At 42.5% G+C, this 25830-nt stretch overlaps 2 protein-coding genes across 5 annotated transcripts in view; both read right to left on the bottom strand.

The window, feature by feature from the left end:
* The window catches only part of LOC119151268 (cytochrome c oxidase assembly protein COX16 homolog, mitochondrial), a 49638-nt gene extending 35248 nt beyond the window's left edge, over window positions 1–14390 (bottom strand). Inside the window, exons 1-2 of one of the 2 annotated variants that reach the window (XM_037395022.1) lie at window positions 13977–14390; window positions 1267–1344 (exon numbers count right to left, since the gene is read on the bottom strand). In XM_037395022.1, the coding sequence (XP_037250919.1) occupies window positions 1267–1344; window positions 13977–14102 (204 nt within the window). In that variant the 5' untranslated portion in view covers window positions 14103–14390. The remainder of the gene's footprint in view (window positions 1–1266; window positions 1345–13976) is intronic. The other variant, XM_037395021.1, reaches the window with a different exon arrangement.
* A 4020-nt stretch (window positions 14391–18410) lies between these two features.
* The window catches only part of LOC119151266 (deubiquitinase DESI2-like), a 58052-nt gene continuing 50632 nt past the window's right edge, over window positions 18411–25830 (bottom strand). For all 3 annotated transcript variants that reach the window (XM_037395017.1, XM_037395019.1, XM_037395018.1), the window contains one exon: window positions 18411–19330. In XM_037395017.1, the coding sequence (XP_037250914.1) occupies window positions 19088–19330 (243 nt within the window). In that variant the 3' untranslated portion in view covers window positions 18411–19087. The remainder of the gene's footprint in view (window positions 19331–25830) is intronic.

The following is a 25830-nucleotide window of genomic DNA, read 5'->3' as shown; positions in this document are numbered from 1 at the left end:
CCTGTTTTTTTTCCTGGGCTGCAGTCACAGTGCAGATCATGGAGGTCAAATGTAATTCACCACCTATGAATTTGACCAAAAAAATGACAGAAACACAACAGGCAAATTCTTGCCCCTGTTGTGATTCCCATCTGGTTGGAGAAAAACTTAAAAGGCTCCAACTGGTCCTAAAAGCCCAGGACTCATAGAAAATAGCTACCCAGAAGACAGCACTGGAGAAAAGATTTCTAAGATTATTCTCCCCTGTCCCCATGGGACTGACCAGGAGTGGGCCACATGTTGCTTCAAAAGGCCACAACTACGTATGCAACACACGGAACAATGAGAAATGATTGAAGTAATTTAGATGGCCCATAACAGGAGTCTAAGACAAAACGAGTGAGTCTCCAAACCCTCAGCAGCTCAGATCTCAAAGATTTGACCGCAACAGAAAGCCACAGCGTCCAGAGTTATAAACAATTTTTTTTTTTTACTATAAAGTGCCATATAGTCTTTAAAAGCACTTCATGTGACCTGCAAGTCAGCACTGAGACCAGAAAGCCTCTCTGCACTGCAACGGCAGACCTGCATATCACAAAGTTAGACAATATTACATTCTGCGGAACTGACTATGCTCCTTTCAAATAATTTCATATACGACTTGGAACTACTGTTACACCTGGAGGCGTAAGTAGCACTAGTGAGCAAGCTATTTCCCTCGTTCAGAAAGCTTCCCGTTCATTTAAAGAAAGGCTTCTTCCATATAATTCATTCTGAAATACCGAGTAAAGACTAGCTCCTGTTTCTTATGCAGAGCTTAAACAAGATGCAGCACAATGTTAAAGGTATCTGCTTATCTCAGCCAACAAAAAGACAAGCCCTGAAAACCATCTAATATTATATACTAAATGCCAAGTATTGCTTGAAATCAGAGCATTTTAAAATACCAGTTTTCTTCATCTAAATCAGACACCATACCTTTGTAATAAACTCCTTCTAGATGTGCTACACTTCTTGGGATTCAGAATTGCCACTTATTTTCAACAAAAGAAACTATTTTTTTCTATTATTTATGTTGATCTGTTTCACGGACAGTAAAAGGATTCATCATCATGTCAATCCCTTTATTGTTACCTGCACTACTCACTGCCTAAGAGCCTCAGCTGTAGCCTGGGCCCAGCAGTGAAAGGCAAATCCCCAATAGCAAGCCTGCTAGTCTTAACAATCCTTTAGAAGACAATACATATACAAAATTAAATGAAAAGTAAAGAAAACCATTTCAACTACCTTGCCATGTAGTCTGTGGACATCGTATCTTATTTGAGCAAATTCACGGAGTCCAAAAGATCCTCCAATAAGATACAGCTGAAAAACAACAAAATGAAAACAAGACATGTCAGGACTATTACAAAAAAGAACACTGCATGTTGACCCAATTCATTTACCAGGGACCCTACTATTCTTCCAACAGAAACACCAGGAACTGAATAAAATAATCAATTAGAAGATACGTATAGGACAAGAGGGAGTATATGTAAAGTCAGAGCCTTCTTGCATCCTCTGGACCTGGATTTCACAGATTTCCTCCATACAAAGACAGCTGCTTCATGATGCACATTTCCTAGGGACTTCCTCTGCTCTTACCCCTTCTTTTCCCTCCCCATATGGCTTCCTGACAAAACTGCAAAGGAACCTTTACCTCAACACCACAGGATTTATTCTCATCATTTTCAAACTCTATGGGGAAGTAACAATGCCACATTGACCTACTCTGATGTCTGTGGGTAAGAAATCTAATTAAGCTTCTGAACAGACCAGCTGACCGGAGCTGTGATTCAATGATACATTATCATATAGGCTAAGAAATCATATCCAGCACACCTGCACTTTTATTATTGCCTCCTTAGTTGTATTGCAATTCTGTCCACACCTGTGAAGCTTATGAATAAGAATAATAAAGGCAGAAACAGGGAGGGGGTGGGGGTTGGGGTGTAACCTTCATACCCACATAAAGGAATTGTTAAATAATTCTTTCTTATGAGAGGGATATCATAAGACTGTCTATGTATTCTTACCATTAAAAACAGACAAACCAACCAAAAGATCAAGTATTGTTAACAAACACCATTAAGGACTTGAAAATTAGCTCACGACCATGTGAGCTCAGTTTTCAACCATGTGAGCTCAGCCCCATGCGTGCTCAGGTGCTGGTAAGTTACAGAGTGCTACCCAGGAACTAATGTACTATGTTCACAGAACAGGGAACCTTTCACCAATAAGCAGGAGTTGAAGGCTCCAGTCTCTTTCTGGTCTAGCCCTTTCAATAAGCTGATAATTAGGAACAAATACATCAAAAATTTTGTGGTATGAACATCTAGCTGCTAAGCCACAGAACCGATTTCAGAAAGCCAATCAGAAAATAACCATGTCACTTTCAGTGACTAGAAATCTGACCTCCCAAAAACTGGACAGCACCATACCTATATCATAACTGTTCAATGAATTAATGATGCTCTTGCAAATACTGAATCATCAAAACACACAATAGAAAAAAAAGTATTTGTATAAAGGGGGGGGGGGGGGAGTCTTCCTCATGTGTCAGTATTTTGGTAAGAAAGAACAACAAGAAACAGAAAAGAAAGTATTCAAAATTGTTAAAAAGAACCTGAACATTATTCAAGGTTTATTTAATCAAAGCAGATATGTCAGCTGAAGATACAGTAACACATAATGCTGAAAGTCTCAAGGATCAAACTATAATTGAATTTTAATATGGTTGACACCTCAGCATAAAATTTCATTAGCTGATCTTATTCAACTCCTAACAAGTATTATGTTAATTAACAGCCAATGAGTTAACTTAAACTTCAGGTCCTAATGAATAGAAATCAGAAGTGCTATAGACAAGTTTATGGCTCTTACAGACCATAGCTTACTGCCTTTGTGTATATTAGTATGTTGTCAAAGAGTGGCTACGGCAGGGCAAAAGCAACTGCATGAGAAATGGTTCAGTACACAGTTGTTAAACTAGGCAGAAAGTAGCAGTTACTTGCAACATCAATTAAAAATTAGTTTGCCTAACAACAAACTTGCATAAAGTATGTGCCATTATGAGATGCAACATGAACAAGTGGAAGACCTTCAACTGGCCTGCTCCTCATAACCCAGATATTACTTATCACAATGAAAAGGTATGCTGTGGCTTACAGAGCCAGGCTCCAAGCTAAAAAAGAAACATTACATTCCTTAGCTTTGATCACTTAAAACTGTGTAATGTACACTGTAACTAAGGGAAATCAAGTAGAAGGTTGTTGCAAAATAAGTCGTTTTGTCTCATCACATCCTATCACTTGTTTGACAGCAACCATCTATTACATAGGGCATTTTCCTTTTGCAGCTATACACATGATAAAGAAGCTGATACACACACATCTCAGTTCCTTTAGACAGGTTTTGGCCTGACACTGTAATTTTACTTCCATCACTGTTATACTCCTGAAGGGGAAAAAAGCACTTAGTTTCTGATGTACTTTTGCTCTTCATACAGCATAAGCAGCATAACTAGCCTGGCAAGCTGGCACACTTCACTTATCGGGCATTACCAGTACACTGCCTTTACACTTCCAGTACTGCAATGGTTGATTTATCTTACAGTGAAACATCAGTTAGGCTGCATGAGAGTCAAAGCACACTGATGGTATAAGAAATTAAAAACGCCACTGAAATATTACACAGTGTAATGCTGGAAGGCTAGGCTGAAGATCAACAATTTTCAAAAACACAGAATACACACATATGTTTACAAGTTTACTTGACCAATGTTCTAATAAACCAAACACGATGTCTAAGACTTCACTGCAAAACCTGACCAGAATCAGTCATATTCAGCACTTATTTAATCAACCAATAGCACGTCAATGCAGTTAGCTGACAGCCCTGAGCATGAATTGCCTTGATCTACACAAGCCAGAGCAGCAATAGTCAGCTCTTCAGTCAATCAGATTTTTGAAAATTGTGGTAAAAAGCCAATAAAAGAAAGTATAAATTAATTTATGCAGCTATAATGGTATTAAAGGTAGTAAAGGACTCTGTGACTGACTATGCACCAAGTGGAAACGTTAGTCTTGGTTTAAGTGTTTCCCTTTTCTTTTTTGCATGAGGGAAGATGTCCTCACTACCTTCACTTAAGTTAACTGTATTTAAAGGGAAGAATGCATACAAACACTGAAGCATCAAGAGTCACCAGTCAAAATAATTACAAGTGGAATGAGACTCAAGTTAAAAATTCCAGCAATATCATCAGCTTGTTGGCTTTGCACATTCTGTACATCTTGAACACATTTCTAGTCTACATTCATGAACACATACCTGAAGGGTCTAGAGAACAACTCTTATGAGAAGCAGATGAGGGACGTGGGGTTATTTAACCTGGAGAAAAGCAGCCTCAGAGAAGAACTTACGGCTCTCTACAGGTTGTAGCAAGGTGGGTGTCAGCGTCTTCTCCCAAGTAACAAGTGATAGGATGAGAGGAAATGGCCTCAAGTTGTGCCAGGAGAAGTTTGGGTTGAATATTAGAAAAAATTTCTTCACTGAAAGTGTGGTCAAGCATAGGAACAGACTGCCCAGGGGAGTGGCTGAGTCACCATCCCTGGAGGTATTTAAAAGACGTGTAGATGTGGCACTTAAGGACATGGCTTAGTGGTAGACTTGGCAGTGCTAGGCTAGTGGTTGGACTCAATGACCTTCAAGGTCTTTTCCAACCTAAACAATTCTATGATTCTATGATTCTTTGCAAAACACTCTTCAGTTAAAAAAGCACCACAATGGGCAAATTTGCTCAATGTAAGCCAAGGGCAACAGCAAAGTCCAGTATGTTCCATCCACTAGTCCAGACACAAAAGAGACAGGAGAAACCATTCAGGACACCATACAAATAAAACAGTTAGGTTGCCCACATTCTAATGAAGTCAGACTCATGCTTCCTCTCCAGTTAACTGAGAGAGGAAAAGTAATGCCACATATAATGAAAATTAAGATACATTTTTTCTTCATTCCGATTTTAGAATCGTACAGATAGTTAACTGACATCATAAAACGTTAAGGCATTGGCATGTGAACAACAGTACTCAAGCTGGAAAGTTCAAACACCTGCATTCTTTCATTGTAAAGGAACTATTCAGTTTATATGCTCCAGAACCTGCAGCAAAAAACACTATGTAGCAAACAATCTGTCTAGATACTTGAATGCATTCAGCAGATGGATGAAATGGTAACAACTTCTCACTTTCTCCTTTACACCTGAAATTTACCTTAAGAAGGCAACAACCATAAAACACACTAATTAGCCCGCACATAACACCAAAGCAAACAGCTTAACAGCACTGCTAGCACAACCTCCCCTTAAAGATCTCACAATGGTTTATTCCTTTATGTTCCAGTGAGTATACAAAAAACTCCAACCCTACAATGTTGTAATGCAATTATGCATGCATGGATGACTTGCATGTTCCAAAACAAAATGAAAGATAGGATGTGACATAAGAGCACCATCTGTCACATACATTCAGCAACCTCAGTAAATGTTTTATGTAAAAAATAAATAAATAAATAAATTAAAAAAAATATAAAATTCTCTTTAACAACATTCTTCTAAAAATTCTATTTGTTCACTTCTCCATTAGGAAGTATATTATGCAATCCATTATGGACAGCATCAGAGTGATCCCTTGACCTGCATCTTAGGATGGGAAATATTTGCATTTGTCACCAACCACAGTGAGATGGTCACTGAGGACTCAACCGCAGAAGAACTTGGGACTTACAGCAGATCCCCACTTTTTAGTTTCCCGCATAATCTAAAGCGGTCACCTTCAGTTCCTTAGGTCAACAACATAACAAGAAACTATTTCACTGGCAGCACCAGCAATCTCCCATATTACAGGCATCCCTGTTGTGACAGAAAGCCACTCCTGCTATAGCACCAATTCTGAAAGCCAGATTACAAAATTAAATTTGTCATAAATCCCTAAATTAACCAAATCACAATACTTACTGCTGGAAGCAGATTATGCAGTGGGGAAATCATTACGATACATATCACTGGAGAAGGAACATGATCATTTTCTAACCTCTTCCAGACTGCTGCTGCAAAACCCTCCAGCTATTCATCAGGAACTTCAAAACTAAACAGTCACGTGAATTATTTTATTTTAGTTTGCAGTGATTGCAGTGAACACAGTAAAAAGGGGTTTGGGGTTTCCTCTTTAAAGAACTGTCATATGTGCAGTGCAAGACCGGCGAAAGACAGCAATTTGTCAGCCCAGAAGACTGAAGTCTCTTTTTTGTTCTCTAAACAAAGTAGCAGGGCAAACTGCCAGTCCCAGAAAAGACCCAGGCAAGTCACCTTAACCTGAAGCGCCCCCCTCTGCCAGCTCTAACTCTCAAGAGTATTTCCCACAGCCATTCGTAACACTGAAACTGCTGAGAGAAAACCAGTGCAACCTTTTCAGAAACTTACTAAATCCTCTCCCCACCCTCGATGGGAGCAGAAGAGGATCTACCTTTTCTTCTTATCTGCAACAAATGGAAATAATTTTTAATTCAGATCATATGGCCTCCTTGGGGGAAAACAGAAATAAAAGCTATACGTCCCTTAGTAGTTACTTCACTCAAAAGCACAACAGAGAACGCACTGACTCAATGCATATATTGGAATTCACAAATTGTAGAAAGACTGAACTGCATTACAGTCAAAAATGGATGAAATATGCCAGGAGATGACCACATGGATACCATGCTGGCAACCCAGGACAGCAGATGGTATAAACTGGAGACAATTGTAACTCACTGGTAAAGCAGAAGAGTATAGTTTGCACAGCATGGGGAACTATGTGCAAAACATTAAACTTGACCTAAGGTATCAGGTTAATTGACTGAGTATAGAGTATATCAAAGCAATGATTTTCAAGATTGCAAATATGAATGGCTACAGGCCAGAGTACAACAAAAACTGTCTGTATCCTTTCAATTCTGTCATTCAGCGTCTTAGGAAGAAAACAAAACCTTTGTTTATTAAAATGTCCACTTCATAGCAGGTTGGAAAACACAGAAAATGCATTTAATAGAAACAACCTAAGAACACTGCAGAAAAGACAGAAACCCATATGTTCCTTGGTATAAGCATTAACAACAAAGGTCATTTTCAGCCACAGCATTGTCATTTTGCATTACACACATTGATTGGGCTGGTCAGATGACAAAGGAATTTAACTCAGCAGCTGCAGCTGTTTGAAAACCAAGTCTGCGGTGGTGGTCAAGCTGCCACCTTCTCTTTCTCCGTAAGCTTCTAAAAGCCAAAATGTTGATTCTTTATTAAAATCATCATTCCCATTAGTCACAGGTTCAAATCTAGCCAAGGCGCTACAATGAGAAACTGTTCACTTGTCACCGCAACCTGGTGTTCTTGTGATGTGTTAGGCCCAGCTCAAAACAGCAATAAACTGAAACCTGCACTAAAGAACATAAAAAGAAATCACTACTTGTCAAGTAATACTTCCCTATGGACAACGCTGCACAGGGGATGAAGATGAAATGCACTATGAAGTAAATATTAACCTTAATATCTTTACCTTCACCACCCCTTGAAGAAGGTGGAGACTTAGACCAGAACTAAACACAGGAAATGAAAACTGGCAAAACTGTACTTACGTTCCAGTTCTGAGGCTTAACACAATCCCGAGTGCCAGATTAATCCATTCTAACAGCATTCAACAATGCAATTACACTCTTCATGTTTTCAAATGAAACAGAGGGGGGGAATTCAGAGTACCTACAGAGTGACTATTTGTCTAACACTTATCTGGAAAGTAGTACTCAAAGAGCAAGAATCAAAAGTTTGAGGCATTGATTCAAAAGATGAACTCAGTAATTTTAGACCCTGACAGTCAACAGAAAGATGGAAGTCAGCTAATTCAGACTGCACAAACTGGAGTCCACAGAAGCCCATTCAGCTTGAACACACTGGCTTCCACTCCAGCACAAACAGCTCCAGGGGGCTGTTTTGTCTGGAATAGCTCCACACTCCACTGTAGATTCAAACACACACAGATGAACACAAGATGCAAAGCAGAAGTTGAAGACATATCTCATCATAAGCTTAGAGACCCAATATTTATAATATAAGTCATTGAAAAATAAAAGCAGCACTCTTGTGATTTTATTGATTGGGAGCGACCATTTTAAAATTCTAGAAAAAGTTTCATATTTATTGATCTTTTAAGGCTACAAATGTAATACTTGTAACTTTTACAGGCAATCACAATTTATCTACAAATACTAAAAGTCAGAATTCTCTTCTCATGAGTAAATGTTAACTTCCATTCATCTCTCAAAAGCATATTAACATTTAAATCAAACGTTCTGCGTATGTTAAATTTTATTGTACAGTTACATAAGTAATAGATATTAATAAAAGTCCTGCCATTCAAATGAATTTTTAAGGTGATAATTTGAATGATGTTAACAATAATACTGACATACCTAAAGTGAAAAATGCCAATTGTAGTAATTGTTTTTCAAACAATATCAGAAGATATATGTAACAACAGTTTCTATACATAGATGCTGATGGCAACAACAGCTCTCAGAAACGTGACTACCCCCAAGAAGAATTTTCTATATTTCTTAGTGTTCATACAATCTTTTACAGGCAGATCCTCCAGAACTAGCGGGAAAAAGCGCACCTTGTATTCAGCAGATCCCAGGACTCGGAATTCAGCAGCTTCTTATGAAATGAATTAGGAATGTTGTTTTTAAATAAGTCTTTGGAAACTTGTTATTTAAATACATTTAAATTATAAAAACACAGTTTTCCTACCCATTAACTCCATAAAACTTTCACTTTCAGTGACTTACAGCACAATAAAATACCATTTCACAGTATTTGCAAAATATTACTGAGCATCAGTCATGGCTTCCAGATGACTCTGACTTTACCACTGAACAAAACCAATCCACAGACATATACTTTCACATGCTGCGTTCTGGGAAAGGTGTTTTGTTTGTCACAAACATTGACATTAAATTGGGCCTGAGATGATTACATTAAATTGTTTCATTAAAAAGGGCCTGAGATGCCACTGACCTTCTCTAATGGTGCCTGGAAGCACCAACCACATTGCTGCAGCATTGTTAGGGTCTCTTTCTAATCTGACCTTTTTTCTTGTCCTGTACACAACATGCATTCTTGGCATGTCTTGACTAAGCGTTTATCAAAGTAAACTTGCACTGTTCAAGGCAGCAACATAGATGGCATTGTAGTACAGTCTGTGTGTATAAACACTGATGGAAATAGATTTTAGAAACATATTTATTCACAGAAAAATCTTTTAACTGTTCCAAGCTACTCCCATCTTCTCTTTTGGCAATACTAGACACAGCACATAACAAGATCCAGAAGGAGAAGCAAAGTACTTGTAAAAGTACAGTCATTAGAGGATGAGAAAAAAAAAATATCCAGAAAAATGAAGTCAAAATCTACAGCTATAGGTACAGAGAATGCCGCTACAACACTCACAGATTTGAAACTTGCTGCACTACATATATAGTGCAATACTTATTTCAGGTGTACAATGAAAATCACCAAATGAGCCAAAGACTATATATTCTATCTGCTGCAATGCCACTTTAGATCCTCAGAATTTTTTTTCCCCTTGTAGCGTGTTGACAGCGGAACTGGAACTGCATCTATACATCCTTTTTGCAACTTAGAGAGTATGAAAGATCCTTGCCTAGAATGAGACAGAACCACAAACACACCTTTTGTAAAGTGGTGCGAGTGTATGAAGTGGGGTTTTTTAACGTGTTTTAGAGCTGTTACTGCTTTGCAATTTTGAAATCCAAATGTGTTTCCTCAGAGATCTAGAACCACCATTTATACTTATCTGAAAAAAAAGTAACTTCCAGCAACCTTCAAACATTCTAACTGCACTAGAAAAGTAACCTTACATGTTTAGTGCCTCATAAGAAAAGCATGCCACTGGATCCACTAGCTGTAATACCAAAGAGCTGCCTTCTCTCAAGATCTTACAGAAGCATCACAGCAGCAATAGGACATTGAAAGGCACATCCCTTTTCATCAGGTGGAGGTGACTGCGGAATATAAAGCAGCAGAGACTGAAGCTCTTCTTCTATAACAGAACCAGGTATCCTGAAGACTTGTAAGTTAAGCTTCATGTGCTAAGAGTTTCTATAATAGGAAATGGAGATGTCAATATAGCTGACAAAGACTTAAGTTACCACAGAGGTGGCACAGCCCTCCATCACAACAGCAAATTTTACAGATACATCTGTAAGGTTACTAGAGTCCATCCCAACATCTACACAGATGTTACCATCTTTACCAGCCCTTTAGGACTACTCACCCTGTAGCACTCAAGCTGTTAAGATTTTCCATGCCATGTTACATCACACTCTCCTGAATGCTTACTGTTTTATGCCATGCAGAGATATCTCATCTGTGAAGTTTACAGAGTTAAAGGAAACATTCACACATCAAGGTTTCCTGCAGGTTTAATTCCTACCCCCTACAGTGTTGTTGGTGCTCACAAAGAAACACTCTTATCTTCTGAGAAAGTATGACTGAAAACTGTGATTTACACATCTTACTCTGAAAGCTGTTGTCAGTTTGAGGTTTAAAGATCAACCAAGAAAATTCCTTTTGCAGTGAAATATTCTAACAGCCCCTGACCCAAAAGAACAAAGAAAAAAGGATCAAGAGAATTTACACTAAAATGCAAGAAAAAAATTTTATATATATATGTGTGTGTGTACAATGAGACGCTCATCTGTCTTTGAATTATGATCTCTTTAACCTTGGAGCCTTTAGAAAAAGTGGCACAGGGATTTTTCACTCAAATACACAGTATAAGAAGGGAAGATATGAAAGCCGTTTGATTTTTTTTTAAAAAAAAAAGCAGATACGGTACTGATGAAAAGTCCAGCAGTACTGAAGAACACAGTACCTGTCTAGTGAAAAAAAATTATTTACAGGATGCAAGAATCTATACAGAAACCTTTGGTTCAGTGTTATCACAAATTCAGCAGAATTAAAGGGTTACAAAAGCATGCTCCTTGTGATTGTGTGCATGGATTCACTGTCTTTTTTGCTGTAATTGATCTTTTAGCACAATTCTGTTCAGCTTCAGAGATGCTTTCAGAGTTCAATAGACAGCTGGGGAACTGACAAGAATTGCATGAATTTTCCTTTTTCTTGCTCCATGGGAAGCCTTTGAGCAGCCCCACAGAAATGTTCTGAAGTACTCACAGGGGAGAATAACTTTAAGACAGGGAGACATGAAACCCTGAAAAGAAATATAATAGAATATTTCTCTATAGAATATTGTCTCTGGAGGAGAGAGCTCTGTGGTAACAGAAACGGAATGAAATTAGGCAGCACAAAGTCAAAGAAAACACAGTCTCAAAAATTTCTGCTACGAGCTATGACAAATCATGCAAAAACACTAGAAGGGCCACAAGAAAAAAAAAAAAAAACAAAAACGGGTCTACCTTGGCCTGGGAAACAGAAGTGATAGCTCCAGCACTGAAGCAGAACTGAGAAAATCTAGTCCACTGCTGCCAAATGGTTGTTCAACTTCTTAAAAACCTTAAGTGTATCTCACAAGGGCTCCTTCCTAACAAAGAGTAGTATTTTCCTAACATCTAATCTAAAGCTCATTTATTGTGATAGTTATTTCACAAGCTATAAAAAGCAATCACCACTCTCAATATATGATGTACAGAACTTCTCAGACTTCTCTAAAATCAACTAAAACAATTCCTTCAAGCATTCCTTCAAGGTGGAATGTCTGCTGTATCTTTTATGTTGCCCTCCTCTAGACTTAACAGTTTGTCTTCATCAAGTCTACCATGAGACCATAAAGCTAGAAAATTAATCCAGCTGAGGACTTTGAATAGAGGAAGAGTCCTGTTCCATGTTTTACTGTACTTTTAAAAAGTTTCTGTGTCTTACAATGACATTTCTGGTTTTTCACAATATTACAGCCCACATTATTTCTGCAGGACCCACCCCACCTAAGACACCATTCTGCTTAGAAGGCACCTGATAACTACATTTTATATTTCTTCAATCCTTTGAGAACACAAATGATGAAGCGTATCTTTGCCATACTTTCCTCTTAAGTGAATTCTCACATGGAAGGTAATACAGAAAGCAAGTCAAGATCTTGTGTACCAGTTGCATCTCCTCGCCTACTATACCAGTTGACGTATCAAACATCAAATCTGATATATTTATTATTGAAAAGCAATGGTGACATTTTTCTCCACCAGGTCTGTATCACTAAGTATCTGTATATAATTTAATCGTGTTAGTATTTTCCAAAAAACTTTTTCGGAGTTAAAATTGAGCTGGTGAGTACTAAACTGCCTGGTTTCCCCTCATTTTGAAAGAGGAGTAGCAAACCTCAAATAATTACATAAACAACAGGACTGTGACCTAAAATTATATTCAGCCTTAAACATCTAAGAAAGGTGTTTTTAAACTAAAGAATTATATCAGAACACTCAAAACATTACATGAAAAATTAGAAAGCAAAATGAATTCAGTCTAAGCATGAAAGCAGTAACGTTCTGGACAGCCCTTTAGATATACATGCACACAGCAGGATAACTAAACAGCTGTAATGCTATGCTTGATCACCTTACAAAAGTTATGATATGAAGAAGTTGTCTGCAATATCAGCGAGTGGAGTTGTTGATACAAATTATTCATACAGTTGTGGAATTATGACACTGGTTTGTTGGTTTGTGTGTGAGGTTTTAAATATTTTTATTTCTTACAAGTATCTTCATCAATATTTTGAGAAAAGATACTCCAGCGCATTCAACTGCATGAATATTTCCACTTGAACTCCTTGCCCTAGAACCTCTGTAGTATCACATTAAAATAAATAGCCTTAAACTTTTTTAACTCTAACTAAAGTGCCACTGTCCTTCTTTGGACCACTCCATTTCTCTGAGGCATGCTTCTGAACATTTGAAGAGGATGACACTAATTTTTCTAGTAGTAGTATAAAAACATTGGAATTATCCATTGCCCTATTCTTTATCCACATTGGAATTTGCTTACTTTTTCTAAATTAATTGTATACAGAGGAAATGAGGCACAAATTGCATAAACGGAAACCAGTGTCCTGGCTACTGCTTTTGACTTCCTGAGTTTTTACCTGTTAAGTGCATCCAAGCTGTTGAATTTTTCCTCTACTGCACACAGGTACCCAGGCCAGGCCAGTGCAGTCTGTTACACTGCCCACCTGACAGTTTTGGTTTATTCCTTTGACCTTATTGATCTTTTCCATCTTCAACTATTCTAAATAGCTAGGTGTCGCCTATTGCTTTCAGCACAACTGTAACTATAACCTATCACCTCATTTAACTCAAATTCTACCTTTTTTAGATGCACAAATTATCAGACCAACACTGCTGCCACACTTTAAAATCCACTGAAAAGCTGAAGAAAGTTTGAGAAACACACAAGGAGTGTTTTAAAGAGAAAAGACCAATACGCATTTTCCTCAGCAAACGGCCCCCCTTCGCCTCCCCGGTCACACTCCGCTTCCCTGCGGGTCCGGGAAGCCGCGGGACACAGAGACACTAACTGACTTGACTGACTGACTGACTGACTGACTGACTGACACACTCTGCTAGCATAAAGTCATCCACCGTTGTCCCTGGAGGGGACAGCACCAGGCCTCTCCGCGGCGTGCCGGCCCCGCAGCGCACGGCCCCCGCAGGCGCAGAGGCCCCGGGCCTTCCCCTCAGGGGACCCGGCCCCCGTCCCTCAGGCGGTGGCACCGCGGCATCCCGCAGCCTGCTCGCCCCCGCAGGGTGCCGCCGCGGCGGGGCCTGGCCCCGCACCGGCCCGCCCCCAGGCCGCGCCTCCCCGCCGGTGCCGGTGCCCGCCCCCCCGCGGCGCTCACCAACAGAGGGACCCCGAAGGTCATGGTGCGGCCCCTGCACAGCTTCCGCAGCCTCTCCATAGGCCCCGGGGGCGCCCTCCCGCCTCCGGCCCGGCCGCAGCGCTTCCGGCGGGACGCGGGTCCCATCGCCACAGCGGCCCCCTCCGCCGCGGCAACGCGCCCGGGGAAACTGGGTTCCGCTGTGGTGCGCGCGTCCGCCGCTGCCCGCCGGGCGTTGCGCTGAAGGGGTTGGCTGTGGCGACGCGGAGCACGGCACTCAGCCAGCCGCCGCCTGCGCTGCGGGGCCGGCCCTGGGGAGCTCTCAGCCCCGCGTCTCCAGAGGCAGCTGCTGCCTTGCTGAAATAACCCCGTGAGCTGGCGCGGCCGGGGCGCTCCGCCGTTACGGGCGTGTGTCAAAAGCCCTTTGAAGTAACGGGCGTTTCCTGAACACACAGAGCGGGGCGGCGGGCACCGGGCTGGCCGGCGGATGGCCTCGCCTGGGAGGGCGCGCTGGGGCCGCGCCGGCGGTGGCCGCGCTGCTGGGGGTTGCGTGGCTTCCGCGGTGTGCGGGGTGAAAGGGCCGGGGCTGCAGCCGTGCTGCCACCTGCACCTGCGTGCGGCCGGGCCTGAAGGCCGAGGGTGCCGGTAACAGCGTGTCTGTGCTGAGAGGGGAAAGGGGGCTTACAGTGGTCTGGCGCCGCGGCTGCCAAACCTGGGCTGGCCCGAGCCCCTTGGAGATTTCGGGCCCGGTGTTTTTCATCTGCCATCTATGGCACGTGGAAGGAGAGCTTCCCACCCATCATTCCAGCTGGAAGCTTTTTTATGCAACGCACTACTTCTGTTAGGTGTTTGTACAGCACCTGGCACGGGGACATTCTCATTTTTGGATTAGGGCTGCTGCACATTATGCTTTTGTTCTTGCTGTTGATTACATTAGAGATCAGAGGACATACTCTCCAGGCACAGGCTGCGATGTGTTCACATATCACTGTAGCCAAAGGCTCTGCCATGTTCTGGTAGCCAGTGGCAATAGCAGAGCGGAGCTGGGAGAATGAAAGCTCGTCTTTTAAATACCTCCTGAGTCATGGCACAGCCTTTCCACAGCCCAAATCATTGCCTGATGGAGAGAGCACAGTGGTGACAAAGTGGAACAGGGCATCTGCTGCCTCCACTCACAGCGCAATTTAAAACTATTTGAAAACAAAATATTGATGATTACTTCCTTTGGTCTTCTCCATTAATCACATCAAGGAATTGGTGGAGGTACTTAAGTTTTCTGAACGTGTCAATAAGCCACCATATACATACAAACTCAAATCAGAAGAAAATCGAACATGAATAAATAAGACGAAACTAACATTATTGCCATCCAGTGGCCACTAACTTGTTCTGAGAGCCTCTCCAGCCTAGAGGCAAATAAACAGGGCAGAATAGCAAAAAAAAAAAATGTAGCAGGGAACATGATGCTTCTTGAGTAACTCAGTAACATGAAGGCAACATCGGTCTGAATTCCAGAAATGCAAACTCTCAGCTGGGAGCAATGAGAGAGAGATCAGGTCTGTGGCTATCCCTGCACTGTGCCGAGACTGGGATGAACTCATCACAGAGCACAGACTCTCACCCAGGGCCTTTGAAAGCACAACTGTCCCTTTTAAAACTTCATTAAGAGTTGGAGAGATACGGGGCTCAAATCACAAGCTCGGGAAAAAGAAGCCAACTGACAAAAAAAAAAAAAATCAGTAAGAATAATCTCTTGAAATTATGAGAGTTGCTATTACAGATACAGACAGATGTGCTGAGAAGAGAGGTTATTACTTACCTCTTTCCTCTCACCCTAACTTCCCCTAGGAACATTTGTATTGTAACTAATATTCCAGCATTACGCTAACCTTATTTTCAGTCTTACTGACCCACCTGAGTACTATGAGGTCTCTGCTAGAGACATGACCCACAGGTGCCCATGTGCAGTTGGTTCCCTCTCATTTCAGCTTTTAAAAGGGCACCAAAAGTCCTGGCAGCAAGAACAAGGGTTAAGAGTTTGTGCTTGTGTCATGGGGTGCTCTTGTTGAGATTCATAAGCTGCTCTTTTGTTTTCATTGATAACTATCGGTATCTAAAATTTTCCTGTGGTATTATGCTTTGAAACAGCAAGAGAAAGGAAATGTGTAACCAAATACATACATGATGTAATTGCATAACAACAACAATAATTTTGTAATAATTGGAAGGATAAGAAGTGCCTAAAACAAACATGCTTTGCCAGAGATTAACAGTAAATTAGGCTTTTAAAATGTCTTCATGTTTAATATTTGAAAATGCTGTTAAATTACAGAGGTAAAGCTATCAACAATATATATTTTATTTCCACAGTGTCCCTTTGTTCTTCTTGTTGGTTGGTCACCTTAACAGAGGGGGGTGGGGAGAAAAGATTTTGAAGATTTAAATAAATTCCAGTTTTGATTTACAACAGAGGTTTGATGCCTCCTTGATGTGACCCCTACTGTCATAAACAGATGGACAAACATAAAAGTAGATAAACAAACATCTGGGTTTTGTGACATTGACATCTTGCCCCAAGTGTTGTTCCCAATACTTCAAGCACATGTGCATGTCCCTAAGGAGGCCGAATGTAGCTTTCTTGTCCAGGTTACCATACAGCCAGTTTAGCATTTTTTACTTTGTCAAATACTGAGAGAGGGTTTTCCACGTGAAACGTGCCTCTGGAGCCCTAGTTCTCTTCTAGATGTATACATGGTGTATCTGGAGCTCAGGTGCAGAACAGAAACACAAGGGTGATGGCTGGCTGGCTTTTGTCACATTAGGAACTAGGTGTTTCCAACTGCAGTTTCCCCGGCCTTGACAAAAGCTCTGGGAAAGCCTCTTCTCACTTTCCTCCAGAGAAGGACCTAAAAAGAGATTTTAAATTCTGTGCACATAATGTGCTGCTGGCTATTGGCAGGCACCCTGGGCACTTCAGACAAATGAAGTTTTGCACTGCTGGTTTGGGCTGCAATGACCATGACTGCAGGGGAATAGAGTGCAACAGTACATTGTGTAACATGGTTTGTGGGCAATGGGATGGAGAATAGGATGGAAATCTTATTAAACATCCCTGAACAAGCCAGGGTAATCAAGATCGGTGCTGGACAGGATACCAGGAGAGCTGCAGAATTGCTCACAATGCAGTATTGACTCTAAGTAGCCAAGGTTGATAAGGAACATCAGTTCAGTGCAGAACCTGCAGCAATTTGTTCAGAGGATGAAAATGAGAGGCATGTTATAAAGGTTTTGTTGCCCAAACATGCATCACTTCAGGAGGCGGTGGAGTGAGGCTATTCTGTGAGTTATATTTCCATCCAGTAGATCTCTCCAAAGCCTCCTGCTCCACTAGGAGCATGCACATGTAACAAATCATTAAGTGCTGTCTGCGCAGACATGATGTACATCATAGTCAAGACCTTCAGCCCTGAAAGCACACACTTCTGTATACCTGAGCTAAAGAAACAGCTGGTTGGACTTAGCATGCTATTGCGACCAATAAAAGGAAACAACCACCCATCTTAAGGGCTTGTAGTTCTTTCTGGTTGGAGGGTGGAAGTCCTGACTTGGTAGTAGCTGTTGAGAACAGCATTTCTAAAATTGCAAACCCCTCTCAACACTGTGTCTGTTCCTTTTTCATCCTCCCTTGTGTAGCCAAGAGGAGTTGCAAGAGAGATAGGGGGCCTGGATTTTCCCTTTGATTCTCTCCTACATCTTCTGACTAGAACTCCTAGTGAGGTAATAAGAGTGGAAGAGTTGGTTTACTTTTCCTTTCCTCCTCCTCTGTTTTCTCATTAGCTGTCAGCATGAGCATAAATACATGCAAGGACCACATTTTTGTCAAGAGCCAGCTTGGAGAGGCCAGCGAGCCAGTTGTGCCCATTTTTTGTGCCACTGAAACAGTGCACACAATGGAAGGCACCATGGTGGCCCATGCATTGGAAGGGTCATCCATGCTTTCCAGATGTGGCCCTAAGTTTCCCCCTCCACCTCCAAAAAGGGAGGAGAAGGAAACAGGTTGACATTCTTTGGATTCACCACTGATTTTTCACCTTCTCGGCTCGAAAATAGGCTGGGGAAGAATGGCTCTGGAGCCACATTTTAGGTCTGTGAGTGCAGGAGGAAAATCTGAAGGAAATCCCGACCTTCCCAACAGATTCTCTCTCCTACTTCTTGTGCTCAGGAGGGCCATTCCCCCAAAGACAGCCAGCAAATGTCAGCTCGGAGAGAGATTCCCCAGGGAATCTGGGGGAAAAAAGCAAACCAGGAACATTGCCTAGAAGTAGGGGAACTGAGAGGGGTCTGTGCCAAAAAGCACCAATATGGTCAACAGTCATCTCTGCACCTACTTAGTAGCTGCCTCTAAGCACTAGCCCCATCCTCTTTTTGACCCCAAAGAAAAGCCACGGTAACACATTCATTTTCTATGTTCTTTGTTACTGTTTTCAAGAGCAGGACAGTAATTCGAGCTCTTAAATTTGAGTACTGAAAACTAGTGGTTGTAGAACAGCAGCACCTTTCATTCATCCTTCACTTGAGTTCAAAATGTGATAGTTACAAAAGGGATGGGGCTGAGTAGAGCTTGTTGCTGGTCTAAGAGATGAGAAGGTTGAGTTCTGGCTCTGCTTCCTTCACTGGGTGTGGACAGGAGATTTGTCATAGGGGAGTGACAAACCCAGTCAAAATAGAGAGGAGGCTGCTGGGCTCACATGGGTGGGGGAAGAGATAAAAAGATAAAACAGTTCCAGAGAAGGAACATCACAGTATGGTGCCCCCCTGCCTGTACACATGCTCTCAAGCCTGAGAGAGTCAGCATTTCTCCATGGGTCAAGGAGCATGGGGGCCCTGGGAGGAGAGTCCAGTTCAGTCACTATACTCCTCAGTTCAGCGTTGGGGTTCACAGTCATTTTGCCAAGCAACTGTAGTGGCAGCCCTCAGAAAAGGGACTGAAGCTTCACCTCCTTAGTAGAAAGGGTCTTCCCTCCCCTGTGCTGTCCATTGAGGAAGAGAGAAACCAAGGTGTGTGAAAGGGTGAGAGAAAGAAATAGTACAAGAGAGAGGGGTATGTTATTTGAGGGCATACTGGGCACAGTTTAGACCCGAGTATGTCTACAGGTTCGTGATGTGCCTGAGGCTGAAGGGGCTGTGGAGGTGGAGGGGGACTCCTCATCTGTTGTGTCCCCCTGCTCCTCCTTGTGGAGGCCGAGGCTGATGTGGCTCTGCAGGGCTGCTGGGGTCAGCCACTCCTTGGGGAGGCAGCTCTGGAGGAAGGGGATGCATGAGCTGAAGTAGGCCAGGCGGTTCACCCAGCGTGGGATCTCTTTCCCACATAGTATCTGTGGAGCAAACCAAAAAGGAGCATGGTTAATAGTACAAAAAAAAACACAGGCATAGCGGCAATGTCATCCCCATCCGCATCATCACCTCAGCAGAGTGAGTTCCCTGTTGCTCAGAAGAGAGCTGTTTGAAATGTAGCAAGCATCTTCTGCAGTCAGAAATAGCTATAAATGCAAATGACTACACAACTGTTTGACATGCACAGAAAGCCCTGCCAGCCATAGCCCTTGTGAGCATCATAACAGAGACCAAGGCATCGTGGTCCTCAACAGCTCTGGCCACTGTTCTCCAGGCAGTCCATGAGTAAAAGGACAGGCCTGCTGGTGCTTCTAACCAAGACAATGACACTCATTTTCCAAGTAACTCAAAAATTTTGGAAAAATATTTAGGCTGTTGCTGTCTGGACCTTGAGGAGCCCAGAAACTGAGCCTGCCTAGGTGGATGGAGATGCCTGAGAAGCTATTCTTGCTGCTTACTTTTCTTCCTCGGCTGGATCAGTCAAGCTATAGTATCTGGGGGTCCTTTTCCTATCCTAGCACATCACCCTGTAATTTATCCTCATATGGTATTTTCTAAATGTGGGAAAGAAAGCAACAAACAGAAAAATACTAGCTTCTCACTAGGCCTGTGTTTTATCATAGATGCTCCTGGCACTGATTTGAGTTACACTCTGGCTAGCACAGGTGCTGTTTTCCAAGGTCATACCACATTCAGCATAATGAAACAACTTGCTGCATACAGCTGACCTTCTCTTCTGTAGCATTTGACCACACATACATACAGGTGCCAGATTTTAGTAGCTGTGTCTGGCTTTGACCACGTAAGGGAAATTTCCCTTTATGTTTTACCATTCCCCTTACCAGACACAGAAGAGGCAGGTGGAACTGATCGGGTGGGGTGCCTCAAGAGCCTGCCTTTTGTAAATATACTGCCTCTGCGGCCCTGCACCAGGATACTAGAGCCTGAAGCCTGTGGCAGGTACAGTAGTCATAACAGCCGAATTCTCCTTGCCTCCCAGAGATGTCTCCCATGGAGCAAGACAGGCGGGGGGGAAACTGCACCCCACAGTCACACGATTCGTGTGGATCAGTGGTTCCAGGGTTGTCCGTGCTGTACCTTCTGCCAATGCTAAATCCCTCTGCTCTCCTCCAACACTCTTCCCAGCTAAAACTACACTTAATTTAATACTACTTACTCCAAAAATTAAGAGGGTGTTTGTAATCCACTAAGGACGTTATTTGGCGAGATGTATGTCATCGACAAGGGAAATGCAGTGCTTAGAGGTTTCAAGAGATTTTCAGGGAGCACGAATGGAGCAGTTGCTAGAGGATGGGCTGTGCTGCATTCTAGTTGTTATGGCTGATGAACAAGCAGGTCCTCCATGTGTACAGCCCAGGCAGGACGATCTAAGCCCCCCTCCAACAGTCACCTTGAGGATAAGGGGACTGACTTGCTCCAACAGCATGGAGTTTCCAGTGAGGTGTGGAGAAGGTGGCAAACCTGTGACTGTACTAATTTGACCATGGAACTCACTTTATTTTGATATGCATTGTTTAAAAATCAACGTGTGAAACTGAAGACATTATCATTGGGTATCAGAATGAACACAGCCATTTAGCTGTTAAAATTATTTGCAATAATTTTATAATAAATAATATATATATAATAAATAAATAAAATAATTTGCAAAAAAAATATAGACTGTTCTTTACCTAATACACCCCCCAAGAACTTTTATTTCAGTTCTTACTGATGCTGCATTCTACCTAACTTCAGATACGGCTATATGAATCTGTATTTTTGAAAATTTTAATCTGGGGACAGTTACTTTATTAGCAATTATTCATCTCCACCCAGATCCCTAGTTTCCATTGCTACAGCTATCGCCTGATCCTGTGAGCAGATGACCTCTCCACCTATGTTTAAGACTCATTCACAGAAAATTTGCTGATCTATTTGATTTTCGCACCAGACATATCTGACCATTTTCACAAGAATACTGCTGAATTTTTAAAATTGTATTCAATATGTCCTACTCGAACATTGAACCTGAGCCAAAGCCCAAAACTTCAGCACAATTGCTTCTAGATTTTTTAGCACTTGTCTTTTTTTCTCTCTGGGAACTTAGGCAACATATTGCCAGTGTAGAAGGTAACTCAGTTTAGGGTCCTTGCTATGTATGCATGCATGTCAGTTTAGTTCTTAAGCGGTCGTAAGTATTAATAAGGACTTCCCCAAGATATTAATAGGAAAACAAAAAAAAATAGGAAAAAAAAAAAAGGGTGTGATTCTTTGGGAAAATCAGCTGAAACAACAGAGAAGCACAAGGTAAGACTGGCTGAGATGGAAATACTGGTTTTTTTCTTTTCTAAGCAGGTCCCCTAGCAACTGAAATAGCAGTTCCCAATGTGGAAGCAATGCTGAGATGTTTGCCTTTTGTTTATGGAAGCTTCTCACCCAGAATGAATCAGTAAGTCAAGGAAGAACCAGAAAAAGAACAGAGATATGTGGGCATCAGGCCATCAATCATCAAAGGGCAGTTTTTGGAGCTTAAGGAAAATGTTGAAGTCAAAGTGGTTTTCCTTTCCTCAGTTACACTTGTCCTCACCTCTTGTCAGTGAAGCCTTGTTACTATTCCACACCAAAACACAACTTTCAACAGGAGCAAAAAGGCAACAGCAGGGAATGCCACTAACACTACAGCCTTCTCTGTGTTTTTCACTCCTTTCCATAAAACATATTGTGCTGGAGCATCCAGTAGTGCTTAACTAATGGTGAAACATCAAATAAACCTGACTGCAATGGGATTAAGACACCCGAGTTTAAATAAAACAGCACAAGCAAGATAAAGTGGGTGTTTTCCAATTGTGTATGAAGCCACAGAAAAATCCACCTACTGCAGCTCTTCAGGGCAATTCTCAACTGAAAACCACACACTGGAAAAATAAACTCACAGAAGCCTATTACCATCCGTTGTTTCCACCAGCAGAATTATTTTTTAGATGTTTTTAGAGTTTAGGATTTTACAGAGGTTTTTTTTCTTCCTTGCCAAGCGAGTGGGGTTTTCTCTTTTGAAGGGGGTAAACATCTCTGTGATGGGTCACGTACCTGTCCGGTCAGAGTTGGTAAATAAATAATAAACTGTTACGGGTCAGAAATTGCTAGTTCTCACCACCATACAAAATTTTCCTGCTACCATCCCTTCAGGAAAGGTAACATACCTGTAGTGGAGCCTGAGCTTGGCACTGGACAAGAAAGCAGCTGAGCCTTTTTATATGTAGCTGACCGGAGAAGGAACTTCAAACAGTCACAGGAGGGCTAAGCCTATGTGAGATACAAGCCTGAGATGTAAGCTCAGGGGCCAGTTATAGCTTGTCTGAGGTAGGAAAGTGTGATGGGAAACCCTGTGGAGTACATGACAGGCTGGACTACTGGCAGCAATGCCTGGAACACCTCAGCCCCTGTGGGACCTCCCTAAGTTTTGCAAAGCTCCTGTGAACAGTGTCTGGCTATCATTGCCAAGCGTGGTGCTTCCTTGTCTTCTTCTCACTGTCAGGTCCTTGAAGGTGCGAGTTACTCTCAGCCCGCAGAGGCAGCCAATCCCAGTCCCAGGCGGAAATCCAGTGCTTGGGATAGCACGCAGCTTCTGACTGCCCACCGAGGGACCAGTCCCCCATTTCAGGCAGCCTTCGGTGAAGGCTGCGTGTACTTGCAGCTTCCACTGAGTGGCACCTGGTGATAGAAAGCCAAGTCTCCCACAGCTGCCGCTTCTTCTGGGGGCTCTATGTAAGAACTGCAGATGACCCAGATGGCATCTGCAGAGTCAAGTGGAAACAGCGGTTCAGACATCCGTGGCTGAAGCCAAATGGGTGGGAGAAATTGGACCTGACAGTTTGGGTGCTATTTCTGGGAAACTGTCAAATCCACACCAGGATTTCAACTCATCAAGAAACAACTAATTTGGGATACAAAAGGATCCTTAGAGCACCTTAAGCTGTGTCATTTTGTACTAAACAGTCACTGATTAAAATGTATAGACTGCCCTGGGAGTAAGGACTGCACCCCATTACTCTTCCCTGCCCTAAGAACTAGGTGCCACGGCTCAGCAAGGCCTTAACACTTCCCTCTAAAGCTTTACTGTGGGCAGGGGAACAGCCTAGCAGATGGGAAGCACCCGTTTAGATGCCAGCCAGCAGTGGAAGAAGCTAAGTCTCCTGCCTTCTAGAGGACAATGCCATCAATGTGCTGCATTTTCTGAGGGCTTTGGGTCTATGGGCGTATGCTAGACATTATTTGAGATAGTCTAACAGGCTGAACCCCTTTCAAAACAAAGTGAAGGGCTGATTAGTTGTAGATCCTAAGAGAAAGCTCTCAAATGCAATAGGTTCTGCTGGGTGATGCAATTGGAGCAATTCAGGCCACGTACAGAAGTGTAACTCCAGGCACTTGGGAATATTTTTGAAGTGAGCCCTCCCAAAGGCACCGAGTAGTGCTCTGATCCATGAAAATCAAGATAAGCAGAGGCAACATTACAGTCCTCAAACAATACAGGCTAATTACTTCAATTCTTGTCTTCAAACTGCGGCTTGGGGAGTTCAGCACTGAACATCTGCTGAACCACCCACTGCCACTTCCATTTAGCAGCCTTGCTAAAAATGAAGTGGCGTCCACATGGGGCACGTATCCATCTGAGCTACTGTACAGTATTCCCCTTGGTGTGTCTTAGAGAATGCAAAGGGCTTTTATTGGCACCTGAAGAGTCTAACACACCCCAGAGCACTTTAAGAGCAAAGGCTTTAGAGCCCAAGGGGAATCTTTACAGTGCTTGCACAAGCTGGCTCCTACAAGGCCTAGACAATATAGCACAGATGATGCTTATCAGTATTTCAGAATAAGGCCATTAGATACAAACCAGCACACCTGCCCAGGCAAACCTTGCAGGCTGTGCTAGGGCAGCCAAAAACCATACAGAAAAAGGAAGCATGGCCATGTGATGAACCTAGTACTTAAACACATCTGGAATAAACCACTAACTCAACGCGCAGGGACATCTTTTTTGCCACCTTGCAAAAACTAAACTGGTAGTATAACTGTCCAGTCCTGGCAGAACGAAGGGAGTTTGAGTGCATCAATGAGGAATATACCTCTAGCTCTGCACTCCTAATCAGCTGCTCTACATGGTGTATATCCTGAAAACAACATTCCTCAAAGACAATGGACATACAGCCTTTGCAACATACCTGAAAGCACAGTCTCACTTTGGCAGAGTTGGCATGCTAGGATCAATTGCTTGAAACACATTTATTATATAGTTACTCTGTAAAAATGACAATTTCTACTCTAGGGAATGTAACTAGCCTGTGGGGATCAACAGAATAGATGAGGTGGCACTGGGCTGTGAAGCTGCATGAAGCCCACATTCAGCAGAAGCTGGCATGGCCTGCGTCTTGCAGAGGAAAGCGTACAGCTAAGAAACTGTAGATGAGTATGAATGAGCTCAGCAATGACGCTGTGTTCTGGGAGGTAGCAACCTGAATCAAAGGGAGGAAGGGAAAAGCCTTTTAAATGAATTTAAGCCACTGTCTAAAATGCCCCCCATTCTCCTATGCTATCTCTTTTTGATCCACATCAGGCAGGACGTTGACACTCCTATGCCCTCTCCAGGAGTGCAGGTGTTTCTCCCATGTAAAGCAGAAGCATCTGCACCATCTGCCTGAGACTAGGCAGGAGTGAGGAAAAAGGAAAGCACTGAAAGGAGGGACTAATACCCACAGTCTTGCGCCCCTTATGATGCTAGTTAGGACATGTCAGTCACCTCTGTGGTGCTGTGGTGGAAGGACAGAGTTGACTCTATGCACGTCTGCATGCAGAGAGATGCCAAAAGCAGAGACAATGGAGTAGATAGCTCTGGGTCAAACAAGACAGCTGGCTTACAGCACCTCAGCACTGTTTCAGCCACACTGGCCAGGCTACCAGTGGAGAGGCACGGTGGCTGCAAATGTGACATCTTGATGAACCGCGTTCAGGGCTGAATTCTGAGCAGCATCGCTGATTAGTTATGTACCAACACTGGAGCATAGCAGTATCCTCTTTGAGCATGAAGGTCCTTGTAACCAGCGCTTATAAGTACAGCCAGCAGCTGCAGGGTGACGATGTAGGCAGCAAGTGGCGTCATAACAAATGACCATTTCGGGAATGCAGAGTATAATTAAGTCTGGGCTTGCTGGTGGCATTTAAAACAATGAATCTCCCACCAAATGAATGAACAACTGTAATTCATTCATATTACCATGATGATGTGAAGAACTGCCTTCTCCTCGCAGGTGCCATTTCAAGACCAGTGGCTGAGAACAGCTGTTGCCTAACACAGTCATTCTTTCAAGTGTTATGGACAGGCTGAACATGACCAGGCCAACCCATATACATAGAGGGGTGGACATCAAGAGCATCTATTTTTTACTGAATAGCTAACCAAGAAAATCCTCCGTTTCAGTCTCAA

Source organism: Falco rusticolus, chromosome 7 (genome assembly GCF_015220075.1).
Source record: "Falco rusticolus isolate bFalRus1 chromosome 7, bFalRus1.pri, whole genome shotgun sequence".
In the NCBI taxonomy this organism is placed as follows: domain Eukaryota; kingdom Metazoa; phylum Chordata; class Aves; order Falconiformes; family Falconidae; genus Falco; species Falco rusticolus.
This window is presented reverse-complemented; position numbering and strand designations above follow the sequence as displayed.